Below are 17,633 nucleotides of genomic sequence, written 5' to 3' on the forward strand. Positions count from 1 at the left end.
CCAGGTTCTCACCTGGCTGCTTTTTTTTTGAGAAACCGGAGGAAGAATGACCCTAGGACAGGGGTAGGCAACCATGGCTCTTCGATGACTCGTGGACTTCAGCTACCAGAATTCCTGAGCCAGCACAGCTGGCTCAGGAATTCTGGGAGTTGAAGTCCACGAGTCATCAAAGAGCCAAGGTTGCCTACCCCTGCCCTAGGACTTAACAAACAAAGGCTCATCCTGAAAAGGAACCCCCAATTGTTAGTACTTTCCTTCCCTTGTACGATGACACCAGCCCAGCAGATCAAACAGTGTTTGAGGTGGGCTGCAGGTCTTGACCTCTGGCAATAGTGGGAGAGGTCCATGGACCGTCAAAGTCAAAAAGAAGAGAAGGCAAATCCTGGGGTTGCTTGATGGGTGTGGATGAAGGGTTCAGATGCTCCTTGGAGAGAAGCATTCCTAACTAGGCATTCAGGGAAGATGGGGTGGCTGTGGGCGAGACAAACACATCTGCCTGGCAGACGCCCGCTGGGATCTCCGCCCTTCTTTTCTGTTACCTTCTGTTCTTGGGGAGATGCTCCTTACACCTGGAATCTGGAAACTCTGGGGCAAAACAGGAAGTGTCTTTTCCCCAGGAATCAGCCACAATCTTTCTCCAAGTCAACAAGCCCAAGCTGCTTGGGCGTTTGCCCTATTGACTTAGAAATCTGACATGGAAGTAATAATAATAATTAAAAGGGGTGTCGGTTTTAATTAGGGAGCAGTGGGAGGATGTGAAAAAGAAAGCCAGATGCATCCGGTTACATGGGGTAAAGATTTGCAAGAAAACCAGCAGCTGTTAATCAGAACAAACAAATCAGGAGAGTGGGGGGAGGGAAAGAAGATTTGTTTCTTGCAACAACAGAAGCAGGACTTTCTCAGGTCTAAACTTTATCTACCGGCTTGATCTGATTATCCCTAATTCTCCAAGGACTATGGGGACAGTTGTCCAGAATCCCAGGCCAGGTAGAGAAAAACTTCCTAATTTTCTAAGACCCTCAGCTAAGACTCCATGGGGTTCCCCACTTCCTGTCTCCTTCAAACCTTTCCCGCTGCCTCTCAGGGATTGGACCTCGGGGTTCATCGTGGAAGACCTAAAGGTAACAAGCTGGCCAGAAGCTATTTCAGTAAAGTCCACCCTCAAAGTTACTACAGGTAGTCCTCAACTTATGATCACGATTGAGCCAAAATTTATGTTGCTAAGTAAAAGATTTATTAAGTGAGTTGTGCCCTATTTTACGATCTTTCTTGCCACATTTGTTAAGTGAATCACTGAAGTTGTTAAGTTAGTAACATGGTTGTTAAGCCAATCTGGCTTCCTTCATTGACTTTGCTTCTCAGAAGGTTGCAAAAGGTGATCACGTGATCCCAGAACACTGCAACCATCATAAAAAAAAAATCAGTTGCCAAACATCTGAACTTGGATTGCATGACCGTGGGGATTCTGCAACGGTTATAAGTGTGAAAAATGGTCACAAGTCACTTTTTTGGTATTGTAACTTTGGTCATTAAATGAACTGTTGTAAGTCAAGGACTACCTATAACCCTGGATCAGTTATCCATCTTCTATATTCCTTAGCAAAATGCAGCAAAACCTCAACTGAATGGACAATTGGGGTGGAGGAAATAGAATTGATAACATTGATGTAATTGATATTGCATCAATTTATATCCTTTGTGTAATTACATTGTCAGTGGTTTTCTCTGGTTTGTCTCCATTGTTGCCCTTTCTTTAAGTCTCTCATTACTCTAGTGGCACGAACGGAGACAAACGACGTAAAGGGACGTCATGACGGAAGTGATGCACTTGATGTAAATTAGATCAGTTGTAATAGTGGCGAATATCAGTTGTCTGAAATGTTGTGGAAATAATGGATTTTCTCCACTATTTATTTATTTATTTGTTTGTTTTTATAAACCGCCCTTCTCCCGAGGGACTCGGGGCGGTGTACAGAGTAAGATAGGCAACATAATGAAACAGTATTGAAAAACAATAATCAAAACAAAACCAAACTGGGACCCCAATTAGAGCTATCAGAGCTATCAGGCCAGGCCGGACTGCTGGAATAGGTAAGTCTTTAAGTCGCGCCGGAAGGTGCGGAGGTCGGGGGCCATCTGGATTTCAGTTGGTAAGCAGTTCCAGAGGGCTGGTGCACCCACTGAGAATGCCCTCCCCCTGGGGGCCACCACCCGACATTCCTTGAGCGGTGGCACCCTGAGGAGGCCTTCTCTGTGGGAGCGCACAGGGCGGTGGGGTGTTGACATTGGCAGAAGGTGCTCCCGTAGGTAGTCCGGACCCATGCCATGTAGGGCTTTGTATGTCATTGTTAGCACCTTGAACTTCACTCGGAAGGCAACTGGAAGCCAGTGCAGCGCACGGAGGAGAGGTGTGATATGGGAGTATCGGGAGGCTCCCAAAAGTGTCCGTGCCGCTGCACTTTGCACCAGTTGAAGCTTCCGAGTGGATCTCAAGGGCAGCCCCATGTAGAGAGCGTTACAGTAGTCTAGGCGAGAGGTCACAAGGGCATGGGTGACTGTACGTAAGGCATCCAGGTCCAGATAAGGCCGTAGTTGGCGCACCAGTCGAACCCGGGAGAAGGCCCCCTTGGTCACAGCTCCTATGTGATCTTCCAGGGAGAGCTGTGAGTCTAGGAGGACACCCAGGTTGCGGGCCCTATCAACAGGGGGTAGTAACTCATCCCCGATGTTAAGGGATGGGATGCTCTGAGTATCCTGGCTTGCCGGTACGTACAGCCATTCAGTCTTGTCCGGGTTCAGTTGAAGCCTGTTCCTCCCCATCCATTCCCGGACCGCTTTCAGGCAGCGGGACATCACGTTGAGGGCATCACTGATGTTGTTTGGAGTTGAGATGAAAAGCTGGGTGTCATCAGCATACTGATGGTACCCTACTCCAAAGCTGCGAATGATCTCACCCAGCGGTTTCATGTAGATGTTGAACAGGAGAGGCGAGAGGACCGACCCCTGAGGGACTCCGCAAACGAGAGGCCTCGGGGTCGACCTCTGTCCCCCTGCCAGCACCAACTGCGAGCGACCCTGGAGAAAGGAGGAGAACCAACGCAGAACCGTGCCTCCCACTCCCAATCCCCTGAGGCGTCGCAGCAAGATACCATGGTCGATGGTATCGAAAGCCGCCGAAAGGTCTAATAAGACTAGGACAGAGGAATGGCCCCTGTCCCGGGCTCTCCAGAGATCATTCATCACAGCGACCAATGCCGTCTCCATTCTGTAGCCCAGCCTGAAGCCCAATTGGCACGGGTCTAGATAAACCACTTCATCCAGGACCTGAGGAAGTTGGTGCGCCACCACGCTCTCAACAACCTTCGCAAGGAAGCGAAGATTGGAGACTGGACGAAAGTTATTCAATGAGGATGGGTCCAAGGTGGGCTTCTTGAGGAGAGGTCTCACCACCTCTCAAGGCGGTGGGGAAGTGACCCTCACTCAGAGAAGCAGAGACGACCGCCAGGAACCAGCCTCGTGTCCCCTCTCGAGCCGCATAAGCCAGCCAGGAAGGGCACGGGTCCAGTAAGCATGTGGAGGAGCTCAACCTCCTCATAATCCTGTCCACTCCCTTAGGAGTCACAGGATCAAATTCCTCCCAGGGATGAAGTCCAAAAATTTTTTTTAAAAAAAAAAACAAAATACCCATTGCATATGCCGTCTGCTGGAGTTTAAAGAATACACGGTTTTGGCTGTATTGCTAAGCTGTGAATTTTCAAATGGGAAAAAAATATATTTAGGGGTCTTTTAGTATTTTTATTGCAGATATGTTTCGCTTGGGCAAATACTCCCTTTTCGCAGTTGCATCTTCCGTGACTAATCTATTAAATTTAAAGCTTTGACCCTTCCTTAAATCAGCAGAATTTGGCTTGCAAAGGGTCTGCTAACTTGGAATCGCCCAGCATGGGATTTTTGTACACCGGGGGAAGGAATAATGAAATATTTGGAATTCTGTTTGATGTTCAAGAACTTATTTCAGGATGATGAACCCGGAATGCACAGGTGTCATCATCTTATGTGGCTACTGGCTACTCACCTTTCGCTGCTTCCAGTGGTCTGTGTAAGATGTTACAGTTTAGTACAGACCCCCTACCTTGTATAATTGCAATGATGAGTACATCTACTTGATATCTAATGGTGTGTCCTCTTGTTAAACCAGGGAGAAGGATGCAAAGTGAAAATGAAAAAAGAAGTCCGGCATGCAGAGAAGACAACCTACTCATAACAGCCAAACAGTGAAATGGTCAGTTGGGATGTATAAATCTTGTATTCTTAATATTTGGAGCAATTAAGGAATCTTTACGAAGCAATAGGAGACCTGGAGCTTATTTTCTTGGCATGCCTTCCTTCGGGCCTTAGCAATTTCTAAGAATTGCTAATTCTGCATCATTGGGCTGATGGGGCTTCCATCGTTAAATGAGATGGGGAGCCTCTGGGAACAGTGAGGTCGAAGGTCAGAGAAGTGCCCTGCAGTCCAGAGGGAAGTAAATCTCTGGGGGGGGGGGAAACAGAGAGAAGGGAGGGTTTTCTAGAGTTAATAATAATAATAATAATAATGTTGGAAGGACCTTGGAGGTCATCTAGTCCAACCCCCTGCTCAGGCAGGAAACCCTACACCATTTCAGACAAGTGGCTGGCCAGTCTCTTCTTAAAAACTTCCAGTGTTGGAGCATTCACCACTTCTGGAGGCAGGTGGTTCCACTGGTTAATTGTTCTAACTGTCTGGAAGTTTCTCCTTAGTTGTTAAAGTAACAATCACAGCAGTGGCTGTTCTTTAAATGTTAATTTTCTGGATCGCCTACATGGACCAAGATTCTGAGAACTCTGGATTTTTCTTTATTTTTTTCTTTATTTTTTCTTTTTTTTTACATTTATGTATTTATTTAGTATATTGACTCATTTTTAAATTGCCTGGCTCCCAAAATGTCTCTGGGAAACATGAAAACAGAATAAAACTATGTAACTTTTTTTTTTTTTAAAAAAAGCACAATTCCCCTGAAGGAAGCAATTAGAAACAATCCCTCACATTTTAAAGGGAGCCCCCAATACCTTAACCCATGGCTGGAGGAAATAACCATGGATTTAGGGCTTACTTGAAGATGGTTGCAACAGAAAAGGCCCATTTTCTAGATTGACAAAGCTTAATTGATGGAACCTGATCAGACAGATATGGTGGGGGTGTGGGTGGGGACAGGCAGTCCTTCAGAGGGCTGGGCGCTATGCCATTTAAGTTTACTCATCTACTACTAGTCTGATTGGATGTGAGTTACATTTTGCAACCTACAAAACCAGATAACTTTGAGCATGGAACATTTTGTTCTAATCTCATTTGTTTAGCTCCTTGAATTGGGAAACATTTTCCTGAGCAGGTGGCTAAAAACCAAGTTTGTTTAACCAGCGCAGATCTTGAGAAACACTGGATTTATGTCTTATTTCTAGCTATGCTTCCGTTTTGCTCTAATACGGTAGCGGGGGGGTGTGTGATCCTTGCACTTCAAGTACTAATCCTCTTGGCCCAGGACAACCGTCTTGGTGGAAGCTCACATGCTGTAACTCAGTGGTCTATGGGCAGTTGAAGAGGTGATCCAACATGGCCTAACCTGGACCAGATGAATGGGTCAGTACAGTGGGGGTTGCAAAGTGGATCGTCTGTTTTATGGAAGAGATGCAGAATTATTATTTGTGGTTGAAAGGCTCAGTGCTATTCCAATGGACATTTCTAACACCCGTATTCTTTCTCTTTCTCTCTTCCCCATCCTTTTCCACTTGACCCAAGACTGTGTGCTTTTACTGCCAGTATTCTAGAGAGAAACTCGAGGACGAATGAAATCAACAGGAATTATCAAGTCACGGACAAAAGTGTGTGTGTGTGTGTGTGCGTGCGCGCGCGTCTGTGTGTTTGCTGCTTCCACACATTAACGGCATGGTTTTCATGTGAAGAACACAACAAAAACAAATTTAATTTAGCATGAGCCAGTTCTACACGAGCATGGAAATCCACTTTTATTTACACCATTGGAGAGGATGCAGTGAGAAGTGACGGACACGTCCTAGGCGACAGCTTCAAGGAAGCAACACGAGGCCATTGCGAAACCGAGAGATTCCTGTTGCAAGAGAGATTCAAATGACACTGGAGAATGGTTCAAACTACAAAAAGGCACTAAAAAATTATTAAAATCCACAACAGCTCGCCTTATTTTTCTCAGACCCAAACTGTCAGGGTACTAAAATACACCTTTGGGGGGGTTTTTTGTTTTCATTTTTTTTAAAAAAGAAGACTTAACATTGCTTGTTCCATTGTAAATAACACTATGTAAATTCTAAAGAGAAATAGAGGATCCAGGCTGATCAGGCACTGCCTCCTTGCTCACAAACTGAATTGTGCATTTGCATTGAACAGAAATCAGTGTCTCGGATGGCCGCTACACCTGCCGAGGTATTCTGGGTGTATCTTCACAGATTCTTGTACATTTAGCAATTATAATGTTTGTATATGCACACACAAAACAAGGCTAGCTTGATTTTAAAAAAATCTTTAAAATCTCCTGCAAATTTAATGATTCCTAAGATGGGGAATTCTGTAGTTCTGTGAAACCAAGGAATCTCTCCGGAGTACTAATATTTTGATGCATGCGTTCCGCCTTATTTTGATGAACTCTTTTTCCAGTTTTGCAAATATATTAGATTGTGACGTGACAGACGAGACCCTGGGGCGCAGTTCATCAACCACAGCTGCCAAGGAACGCCTCCTCATTTCGGCACGGGTGGGGGATCGAGGCCACCTGGACACGGCTGCTGTTGGAGATCAGGGCTGCTTCTGGCAGCTTATCCATAACCTCTGAAGGCAAAGGCCAATATTTGTTGCTCCTGCCAATTTTTTTCCGGTGGAAATGATCTCAAACTTACCGGAAACCATAACATATACAGTAGTTGCTTTTCGGGAGGTTGGGGTGCTACCTGTCCTGCTTTCCACTGGGGGAAACGCTTGCAGCTTTTGGCAGTTTGGGGGAGATGCTCTTGGGAGCGCTGGTGGGGGATATTTTTTTAAAAAAAAGTGGGTGGGGGAGAAAGAAGGAAGAGAATTTCTTAGCTAACAGAGTGGCAGCACGCTGTAAAAATATTACTATATTGTGTACTGGCTCTCAGCTGTAGAATCTTTCAGGAAGCCAATCATGTTGTAATCATCCTAGCAGATTAATATTAGGTTGTTAAGGCTGCTGTGTTTTGAAGGGCATTTTTATTTGGGTTTTTGGTGAAATACTTTTAATTTGTTAATGATCTTCATATGGAAACAGGATTGGTTGATAATAGCTCTAATTACTTATGTATGGGAAAAAAACACCCCACAAACACTGGATGATCTAGTTGATAATTTAAGCATAAAATAAATTGTGTTAAAACACTTCAATGACACGGTGGTTGCAGAATGCTTTGTGCCTGGTGTTAATCTCTTAAACAAGCTTTGCCTTCCCCTTTCTCCCCCTCGGGATTGTGAATTGCTCCACTCCTCCTCAGAAACAGTCAGTGCTTTGTAAAAGAAAAAGATGCCGGAACTCACACATCATACAACCCGCCTTGCCTACCCTACAAGGTTCCATTCAAAAAAGGTGCCGGAAATCCGTTCTGAGCGTTCTATGACAAAAAAAGCCCTGGAAACAGTAAGAGTTGGGAAGGGATCTTGGAGGTCATCTAGTCCAACCGCCTGCTCCTGCAGGAAAGCTACACTATTTCTGAGAAATGGTTGTCAAATCTCCTCTTAAAAGTCTCCAGCGATGGAGCAGCCACAACTTCCAAAGGCATTTTATTTATTTATTTTATTTTTATTTTAATTCCATTTATATCCCGCCCTTCTGCGAAGACTCAGGGCGGCTTACAAGCCTAGCAGTAGCCTTCATCCTATGTATATGCCTGCTTATTAGGGCTTTCACACACACCCCAAGCGGCATTTTTACAAAGTCAGCTTAATTGCCCCCAACAATCTGGGTCCTCATTTTACCTACCTCGGAAGGATGGAAGGCTGAGTCAACCTTGAGCCTGGTGGGATGCGAACCTGCACTAATTTTGTTCCACTGGTTAATTGTTCTCCACTTTAGGAATTTTCTCCTGATTTCTAGGTTGTTTCTCTCCTTGATTAGTTCCATTGGTTGCTTCTTGTCTTGCCCTTTTGGGGTCACACCTGTCCCTTCAGCTTCTGCTCTCTTTGTTCCTCACTCTTCTTCGCCCTTCTTTATTTCAGTTTTCATCCAGGCCTGCCTTTTATGAAAAGCAGATCCCCCCACCCCAAATTCTCTTTTTCTTTCCCAGAAGAGTGTTCCTGTTTCTCTTCCTTCCTATGCCTGCTGATAGTTACCTCCGAGATTTTCCATCTCAGGCCTTTGGGTGCCTTGGAGAGGGTGGGAATGCTCAATTTTCAGAGCCAAGGACCCTGAGTTCTCCCCCCATCCCCCACCCGCATGAAGCCAAAATCTCATCTCATCCTCCTGAGCCAAGCACCTCTGGAGCCCGGGTCCTAGGCCTTCCTCGCAAGCACAGCCATTTCTGTACTTCAAGCGATATGCGAACCATTAAGGGATTGTTTTACTGATGCACAGCTGAAGGGTGACTGGATCACAGATGGAGAGCAAATATAATTCCGGAATTACAAATGAAGATGAAATGAAAGCAGAAACTTGCTGTTTCAGGGAACGGTAAGATAACTTTTTCCCAACTACCAACAATTGTATCATTTCATAATCAGTGGGAATCCTATCTATTTTAACGCTGACTGACATGCAGAGGGTGTGAAGGGATTTATTTATTTTTTTGAGTCTCTTGAGACTATTCCATTCTTTCAACAAGACAACGGGAGGTTGATGTATAAATTGTACTGCTTATCAGTATCAAAACCGCTGTTTCAGTAACAAGGGGATCTTTTTGCAAACTACTGTGCCTTTGAGAAGTATTCTTGGTGACCCTGGATTCACACCTTTGTGTTATTTGTGTAATGCCCAAGGGCTTTTAGACTCTCAACCAGATTTCTTTAGGTGAACACCAGATGAACAGATGGCTACTTTAACATTACTCTTTCTTTCATTCTCATTTGACGTCCTTCCATTCATCCATCCATCCTTTGCTTGGCCTAGCACAGGGGTAGGCAACCTTGGCTCTTTGATGACTCGTGGACTTCAACTCCCAGAATTCCTCAGCCAGCGTGGCTCAGCTTGGAAACCTCTCCCTTTCCCCTCAGCATGGCTGGCTCAGGAATTCTGGGAGTTGAAGTCCACGAGTCATCAAAGAGCTGAGGTTGCCTACCCCTGGGCCCTAGCATCTCAGTCTGGAACAAGATGTGGTAAGAAGCAGGCCAATAGGTGAGGTTGAGTTAGATGAAGCTTGCAGAAGATGAAAGCCTGGGAAAAGGTTTAACATTACTAAGCAGCGTTGGGGGGTGGGGAGGAGGAGATTTATCGCTAAACCTCAGCTGTCCAGAGGTAGAGAAGTTGTGAGACTCTTAAATGTGATTATCGCAATAGCATTTAGACTTATATACTGTTTCACGGTGCTTTGCAGCCCTCTCTAAGCAGTTTACAGAGTCGGCATGTTGCCCTCAACAATCTGGGTCCTCATTTTACCAACCACGGAAGGATGGGGAAGGCTGAGTCAACCTTGATCCAGTGAGGATTGAACTGCCAAACTGCACTCTAACCATTGCACCATCAGGGCTCCATTATAGCCAATGACCGGTGTGTGTGTGTGTGTGTGTGTGTGACTTCTTCATCTCTGATACAAATCAAAGCATCAACGTACAAGGAACCACTTTTCAATTTCTATCTTCAAAGCTATTGAAACACAGAAAACGTGCATCCATCCAACAAACATAGACTGGGATGAGTGAAGGAGACAAGCAGAGAGACAAACTGTTGGAACCAGAGAGACAAAATGAGGAATTTTGCAAGCTGATGAGTAGTGGAAATGATTTATTAAATTTGGGGAGAATTAACTGACAGATTCCGTGGAGTGGCACCTTCAGCTCTTTGTTGAACAGATACTGTGAAGGTGGGGGAAGGCTGACAACTCAAGCTAACCCATTGATCAGGTCACCAGGAGCAACTCAATTAGCAGCAGAAGCTGAAGAGGAGGAAGAGTGGAGATTAGGACAATTAGCAAGCATAAGGGAGCGTAAAGCACACAGGGAAAACAAGTTCATTTCATTTCCTGTTGAACAGACAGGGAAAACTAATGACACTAATGATTCATCCGGTGTGCAGTGCTTGTCTTAACCAGAAAGGCAAGCTAGTCACACAAATGCAAATTTCTCTCCTTACTGTAAGAGAAAGTGAAAGACTAGAGGCCAATGTTTTCTTCTTTTTTATGTTTTACTGATTTTTAACAATTACAATCTTTGTTGTTGTTAGCTGCAAAGTCGTGTCCGACCCATCGTGACCCTATGGACAACGTTCCTCCAGGCCTTCCTGTCCTCTATCATCTTCTGGAGTCCATTTAAGCTCACGCCTCCTGCTTCAGTGACTCCATCCAGCCACTTCATTCTCTGTCGTCCCCTTCTTCTCTTGCCCTCAACCTTTCCCAGCATGAGGCTCTTCTCCAGTGAGTCCTTCATTCTCATTAGGTGGCCAAAGTATTTGAGTTTTAGCTTCAGGATCTGGCCTTCTAAAGAGCAGTCAGGGTTGATCCCCTGGGTTCACATATATATATTTTTTAAATCCCATTTATATCCCGCCCTTCTCCAAAGACTCAGGGTGGCTTACAATCTAAAGCACAAATCAATGTGCTTAGCAATAGCCTTCATTCTATGTATATGCCTGCTTATTGCCCCCCCCAAGCGGCATTATTACAAAGTCAGCTTATTGCCCCCAACAATCTGAGTCCTCATTTTACCTACTTCGGAAGGATGGAAGGCTGAGTCAACCTTGAGCCTGGTGGGACTCGAACCTGCACTAATTGCAGGCAGCTGGTGTTACTTAAGGAGGCATTAGCCCACTGCTCCACCAAGGCTCTATTTAACATTAACTTCTTCAGTATACATCTGTTCGGGACAATCCAGTATTTTTTCCCTGATCTTCCTTTCTTCCCCATATTTTTTTCCATTTATCCCTCATTACACAGTTACAATTCTTGTTACTACTGATGTATACAAAGTTAGATATAAACATCCTCATATTTTTACTAATATTGTACCAATAACAATAATATCAATTCATAAATCCATACCCTGTTATTCATGTTCTTATTAAGGTTTAATTTCACATCAATATTTGGAATATCTGTCAGTTACGATTTTCTCAATATTAATTACATTTATATAGCTAAAAATTTTATTCATACCAGCCATCCTCTTATTTTCATATTTCCCAAATTAAAAAAAGAAAAAAGAATTCTATTTTAATTCTAATTCTAATTCTTTCATTATAAAAGTCTAATTATATCTAAGGTTCATCCATTCTTTTAATCATATTCAAACAAATATTTAAACATGTAATGCCCCCTCTAATAGGTCAAGTCTTCTGTTTTTTTAATCTAACTCTCTCTTTCTTTCTTTGCCAAGTAGCTTTCCAAGCCAATTACATTGCCCATGAATTTTCTTTATTTTTTTGTAAAAGTTGCTTGGCATGAGGAAGACAACTTAGGTAGGGGGGGGGGGAATTCCACCCATTCATATTCCTTAAGCAACTCTCACTTTCCTTCTCCCTCAATTTTTCTTTTCATTTTTTGTCTCCCAAGTTGTGACATTTCCCAACAGCTCTATATTCCATTTTTAAAGATCTTCTTCCTTATCATCAGGTATGTTTTGCATCTTTTCTATTTTTGTTGTTATGGTTATGTCTTGCAATACTTTGTACATATATGGTAGTTTATATTTCCCTTCTTTTATCTCTTCTATGTCTAGTTCCCTTTCCTCTGCTTCATCTTCTGATTTCTGGTTTATTTGTTCATACTTTGTAGTCGTCGTCTGGGAATTTTCTAGTTGCAGATTTAGTTTGGAGATTTGCTCATTTATATTATCTAAATTGTTTTTAGTTTCATTATGGTTTCTTTTTGTATCCTCTTTATGTGCGACAATTGTTTGGTGAATTAATTGTAGTATAGAATATATTTCCTTCTGAAAGGTGTTTATTTTTTCTTGAGGCATCATTCCTGGAGTTCCTCTAGTATCACCAATCTTAATAAGAGTAGAACAAAGTTTCATCTAGTTTTCTGGTCTTTATGTGTAGCCTTTATAATCCAATAGGTTCCAGAATATGGGTCCAGTCCTAAAAGCAATATTTTGTAGTAATCTTTTGTGTCAGGTGTCCAATAATTGTCGGCCAGGCAAGGTTGGAATCCACAATGTTCAAAGTGTTCAAAATGTTCAACCATCTTGAAAACAGCTCAAACGTCTCTCCCAGCCAGACGTAGTCAAAAGTCAATTTTTTCTTTGTCTCCCAGTAGTTCTTGAGATTAAAACTCCAGGCTCAGTAAGTGTTTATAGTCCAAGAAGATTAGGGTGATAAGTATTAATTAATTAATTAATTAATTTTATTTGTATACCGCCCTTCTCCTGAAGGACTCAGGGCGGTGAACAGGGCAATACATGTTAAAAACAGAATACAAAAATTAAAAAAAGATTAAACAAGTGCCCAGAACTCTTAAATAGATTAAAACGCATTTAAAAGTAATAAAAACCCAACCCCCTCCCATCAGGCCAGGCCAGCTTGTTCAAAAAGATATGTCTTTAGATCGCGCCGGAGGGAGCGAAAGTCGAGCGCCATCCGGAGCTCAACCGGAAGATGGTTCCATAAATCTGGCACGCCCACAGAGAAGGCCCTCCCCCTGGGGGCCACCAGTCGGCATTCTTTGACCGGAGGCACCCTGAGGAGACCCTCTCTGTGGGAGCGTATTGGGCGGAGGGAAGTTGATGCTGGCCGCAGGTGCTCCCCAAGGTATTCCGGACCCATGCCATGTAGGGCTTTGTAGGTCAATACCAGCACCTTGAACCTCACCCGGAAGACAACTGGGAGCCAATGCAGCTCGCAGAGCAGAGGTGTAACATGGGAGTATCGGGAGACTCCCAACACAACTCTCGCGGCTGCATTCTGTACCAGTTGGAGCCTCTGAGTGGTCTTCAAGGGCAGCCCCATGTAGAGAGCAAGTATGCCAAAATATTTTCCTTTATTGCCAGCTGTTCTCCATTAAGCTAGGAGTCACCAAGCAGCCAGAAAGTTAATTGTAGTGCTATACTCAAATTCACCACTAGATGTCACTCAAAATCCATTTTCCACTCTTAAGAGAAAGGATTGATTTCTTATATTTCACCTCTGCTTTTTTCCCAAAGAGAAAATTTTAACAATTATCTCAGTTCTCAAATTTATTAAAGCTGTAGCTTTATGTTACTTCCACATCAGTATTATGTATTTCTGTCCCCCATAAAAACATTAAAACGCTGCTTCCGTTCATGTTCTGAGGTTTTAGCTTCTTGGGAGCCTTTCCCAGGAAATTCAGTTGTAAAATAGTAAAGAAAGGATCAATGTTCTCACCCAGTTTCAAGCATGCTGTTTATGATGCCAATTAGTGCTTTTCTTCTTCAGTTGTCAGCAACTAATGGCTGGCCACAGGAATGTAGTCAGTCTTTCCCCTGCCAGTTTGGAGGGCTTTCCTTGAATTGAATGGAAAGACTGCCATTTCTCCATGATCGATGAGGCACCCCTCCTTCTTCATTGCCTCTTTGGGGCGACTCTAGGCCCTTTTAGGCCCTCCAGCAGGGTGAAAACGGGCGTGGAAGACAGAGCCCTGCCTTCCTGCATCCTTTTTACTGTAACGCAAAACCAGAAATCTACCAATGTTTTCTTCTTAAAGACTCATCAAAGAAGACACAGATCTTTTTGAAGGCCAACTATACACAACCTTTGAGGAGGGTAGGCAAGTGTTCAGGAGGAGGGGAGATGTGAGGATGGTCTCAAGGAGAAAAATGACATCCCAATGGGGTGGGACTTGAAGGGAAAAAAGGAGGGGATCTAGTAGATTTCCTTTTTTTTCTTGCAAACAATGGAATTTTTTCAGAAGATGGGAGAAAAAACAAGGGGGTCAGCTATTCTGGACTAATCTCAGCTCTCAGTTTGACAGACTGAAGACGTCAGACATCTTCTGAAAGAAAATAACCATGTCGAACTGGAATCTAAGCCACCTCAGAGAGGAGAATTTGAAGAAGCAGTTTGTGTTCTTTGGACTTCAGGAAGCTAGATTTTAACAACCACAGATGGAAGTCAGGCAATGTTCCAGGCCTTGAAGTTCTAAAGAGGTCCTGAAAATGCAGGCAGAAATAAGTGTAATGAAACGAGGAAAGCTTAAGAGATGAACATAGACCTCATGGGCAAGCTGAAAAGCAAAAGGGAGATGAAAAGGCCATACCCATAATCTGAACCCGTAAGGAAACTTAAAGATGAGCTGGGATGAGGAAAGCCTGGGAGGAAGAGGGCCTCGTCCACAGGAAGTTAGATGGGGAAGACCTATTTCATGTCTTCCTTCTATCAGAAGAGGGAGAGAGCCATGGCTGAGATGTCTGACGAAGAGAAGGGAACCCAACTTCTGGGGAATAAAGGAGGTATCGTAAGAAGCCACCTTGCTACCCTAAACAAATTAGGTTCCCGTGATCTGAAATTTCTCTCAGGCAGATTATAATCTTAGAAAAATTCTGAGGTGCCAGTAGAGAAGAACAAAGGTAGTCTCAGTATTCAAAAATGGGAAGGAGTAGACACCCTATCTGTGAGCACTTTAGGATACAGGTGCTCTCAGAAGCGAGGGTGAATTTGTCAAGGATGTATTTAAGCATGACATCCTAGTGGAGAAGATGGATAGACACTGTTCTACACTCCCACAGATCTGCAGCTTGTTCAATAAGCTCTCTTTCCAGTTCATAGGACCCATGCATTTTACGGTCTCCGGGTTACAGCATCAATTTGAGGAAGGTTATAACACAGTTAGATCCTGAAGTTGAAACTCAAATCCTTTGGCCACCTAATGAGAAGGAAGGACTCACTGGAGAAGAGCCTAATGCTGGGAAAGATTGAGGGCAAGAGAAGAAGGGGACGACAGAGAACGAGGTGGCTGGATGGAGTCACTGAAGCAGTAGGCGTGATCTTAAATGGACTCCAGAAGATGGTAGAGGACAGGAAGGCCTGGAGGAACGTTGTCCATGCGGTTGCGATGGGACGGACACGACTCCGCAACTAACAATACCCCAGTGAAATTTGGGTTTGTTTTTTTTATTAAAAAGTTTTATAAAAGTTACAATACAAACCCACCCCCAAACCACCACCCCTTCCCCCTCCCCCACTTCCCAGAACTGAATACAGGGTTATAAAAATAACAATCAAAATCTAAATAACATTAACCAACTATATATGTAACCAAGTTCCTAACGCACTTTAACTCCCCTTTAACATGAACACAAACAAGATAAAAGTAAACATAACATAAAAACAAAATAATATCCATATTCTTAAACAATACTACTACTAATAATAATAAAATATAATAAAAACTAATAAAAATACCATAGAAACATACTAATATTAATATCATTCTATAATTCATTCATAAGCTAGATGAAACTTTCTGTTCCCATATTTGTTCTGAACATAATCTATCCATCTTCTCCAGACCGAAATGTATCTTTCTTGTGAATGAGCCTTCAAACAAGCAGAAATCTTAGCCATTTCTGCCAAATTTGACACCTTAAGTGACCAATCTTCTATAGTAGGCAAGCTATCTTTCGGGTTTTGAGTTAATTCCCACTATCAGGGACAACCAAAGAGGTTTGGACCACGAGGTAAGCTGCAGCCCCAAGAGGTTGCCTTGCCCAGCAGATCCAGCAGGCCTCCCCACAGACTCCCTTCTGCTGCCAGACCCCGAAGGGACTTTGGGGCGCTTCAGCTTGTCTGACGGGAGTGGGGGGGGGCGGGGGGCGGAGAAAGGGACTCCTTTGAGCAAGGGTCTTCAAACTTGGCCCTTTTATGACTTGTCGACTTCAACTCCCAGAATTCCTCAGCCAGCATACGCTGGCTGAGGAATTCTGGGAGTTGAAGTCCACAAGTCATAAAAAGGCCAAGTTTGAAGACCCCTGCAGGCTTTGAGGCTGCCAAGGAGAGTGCAGTGCCGGAGGGCGCCGAAGGGCTGGCTGAGGAATTCTGGGAGTTGAAGTCCACAAGTCATAAAAGGGCCAAGTTTGAAGACCCCTGCAGGCTTTGTGGCTGCCAAGGAGAGTGCAGTGCCGGAGGGCGCCGAAGGGCTGGCTGAGGAATTCTGGGAGTTGAAGTCCACAAGTCATAAAAGGGCCAAGTTTGAAGACCCCTGCAGGCTTTGTGGCTGCCAAGGAGAGTGCAGTGCCGGAGGGCGCTGAAGGGCTGGCTGAGGAATTCTGGGAGTTGAAGTCCACGTCATAAAAGGGCCACGTTTGAAGACCCCTGCAGGCTTTGAGGCTGCCAAGGAGGGTGAGTGCCGGAGGGCGCCGAAGGGCTGGCTGAGGAATTCTGGGAGTTGAAGTCCACAAGTCATAAAAGGGCCACGTTTGAAGACCCCTGCAGGCTTTGAGGCTGCCAAGGAGAGTGCAGTGCCGGAGGGCGCTGAAGGGCTGGCTGAGGAATTCTGGGAGTTGAAGTCCACGTCATAAAAGGGCCACGTTTGAAGACCCCTGCAGGCTTTGAGGCTGCCAAGGAGGGTGAGTGCCGGAGGGCGCCGAAGGGCTGGCTGAGGAATTCTGGGAGTTGAAGTCCACAAGTCATAAAAGGGCCAAGTTTGAAGAGCCCTGCAGGCTTTGAGGCTGCCAAGGAGGGTGCAGTGCCGGAGGGCGCCGAAGGGGCCGCTGTGGGCGCGGCGGGCGTCGTCGGAGGCGCTCCTCTTGGCGGGCGGGCGGGCGAGGGCGCGCGTGGCGGAAGGCGGCGCGGCGGGGCGGGGCTGCGCAGCGGCGGCAGCAGCAGCAGCGAGCAGCGGCGGCGCCGAGAGCGGCGGCGGCGCGGAGGGCGCTTGGCTCGGCCTGGCCTCCTTGCCTGCCTGGGCCGGCATGGCCGACAGCGCCAGCGAGAGCGACACGGACGGCGGCGGCGGCGGCGGGGCTCCCGGGGCGTCGTCGTCCGGGCCCGGCGGGAGCGCGTCGTCGTCGTCGTCGTCGGGCCCCGGGGGCGGCAGCGGCGGCGGGAAGGCGGGCGGCATCGTGATCTCTCCGTTCCGGCTGGAGGAGCTGACCAACCGGCTGGCCTCGCTGCAGCAGGAGAACAAGGTGCTGAAGATCGAGCTGGAGACCTACAAGCTCAAGTGCAAAGCGCTGCAGGAGGAGAACCGCGACCTGCGCAAGGCCAGCGTCACCATCGTGAGTGCCCCGCCCGGCCCGGCCTCCCTCCCTCCCGCAGCCCCGCAGCCCCGCAGGCAGACGCAGCCCCGCAGGCCGAGCCGCTCCGGGGGAGGGTGGCGGCTTCTGCCCCCTCCTCGGGGAGCCCCCGGAAAAGGCGGCCCTGCCCCGAGCGGAGAGCCGCCCCCTGCCCTCCCAGAGGCTGGCCCCGCTCAGCCCGGGCACCGGGAGCCTCGGCCCGCCTGCTCCAAACGCCCCCGTCCCTCGGGCGGCTCCGGCT

General features: G+C 45.8%; 2 protein-coding genes across 2 annotated transcripts in view; both read left to right on the top strand.

Annotated features, from left to right (window-relative positions):
• ANK3 (ankyrin 3) overlaps window positions 1-7,450 on the top strand; it is a 191,129-nt gene extending 183,679 nt beyond the window's left edge. The window contains exons 46-47 of the mRNA XM_083364150.1: window positions 4,199-4,282; window positions 5,816-7,450. Coding sequence (XP_083220276.1) covers window positions 4,199-4,264 — 66 coding nt within the window. The 3' untranslated portion in view covers window positions 4,265-4,282; window positions 5,816-7,450. The remainder of the gene's footprint in view (window positions 1-4,198; window positions 4,283-5,815) is intronic.
• A 9,533-nt stretch (window positions 7,451-16,983) lies between these two features.
• CCDC6 (coiled-coil domain containing 6) overlaps window positions 16,984-17,633 on the top strand; it is a 37,196-nt gene continuing 36,546 nt past the window's right edge. Inside the window, exon 1 of the mRNA XM_083364242.1 lies at window positions 16,984-17,374. Within this exon, the coding sequence (XP_083220368.1) occupies window positions 17,069-17,374 (306 nt within the window). The 5' untranslated portion in view covers window positions 16,984-17,068. The remainder of the gene's footprint in view (window positions 17,375-17,633) is intronic.

Source organism: Vipera ursinii (genome assembly GCF_947247035.1).
Source record: "Vipera ursinii genome assembly, chromosome: 5".
NCBI classification, from domain to species: Eukaryota; Metazoa; Chordata; class Lepidosauria; order Squamata; family Viperidae; genus Vipera; species Vipera ursinii.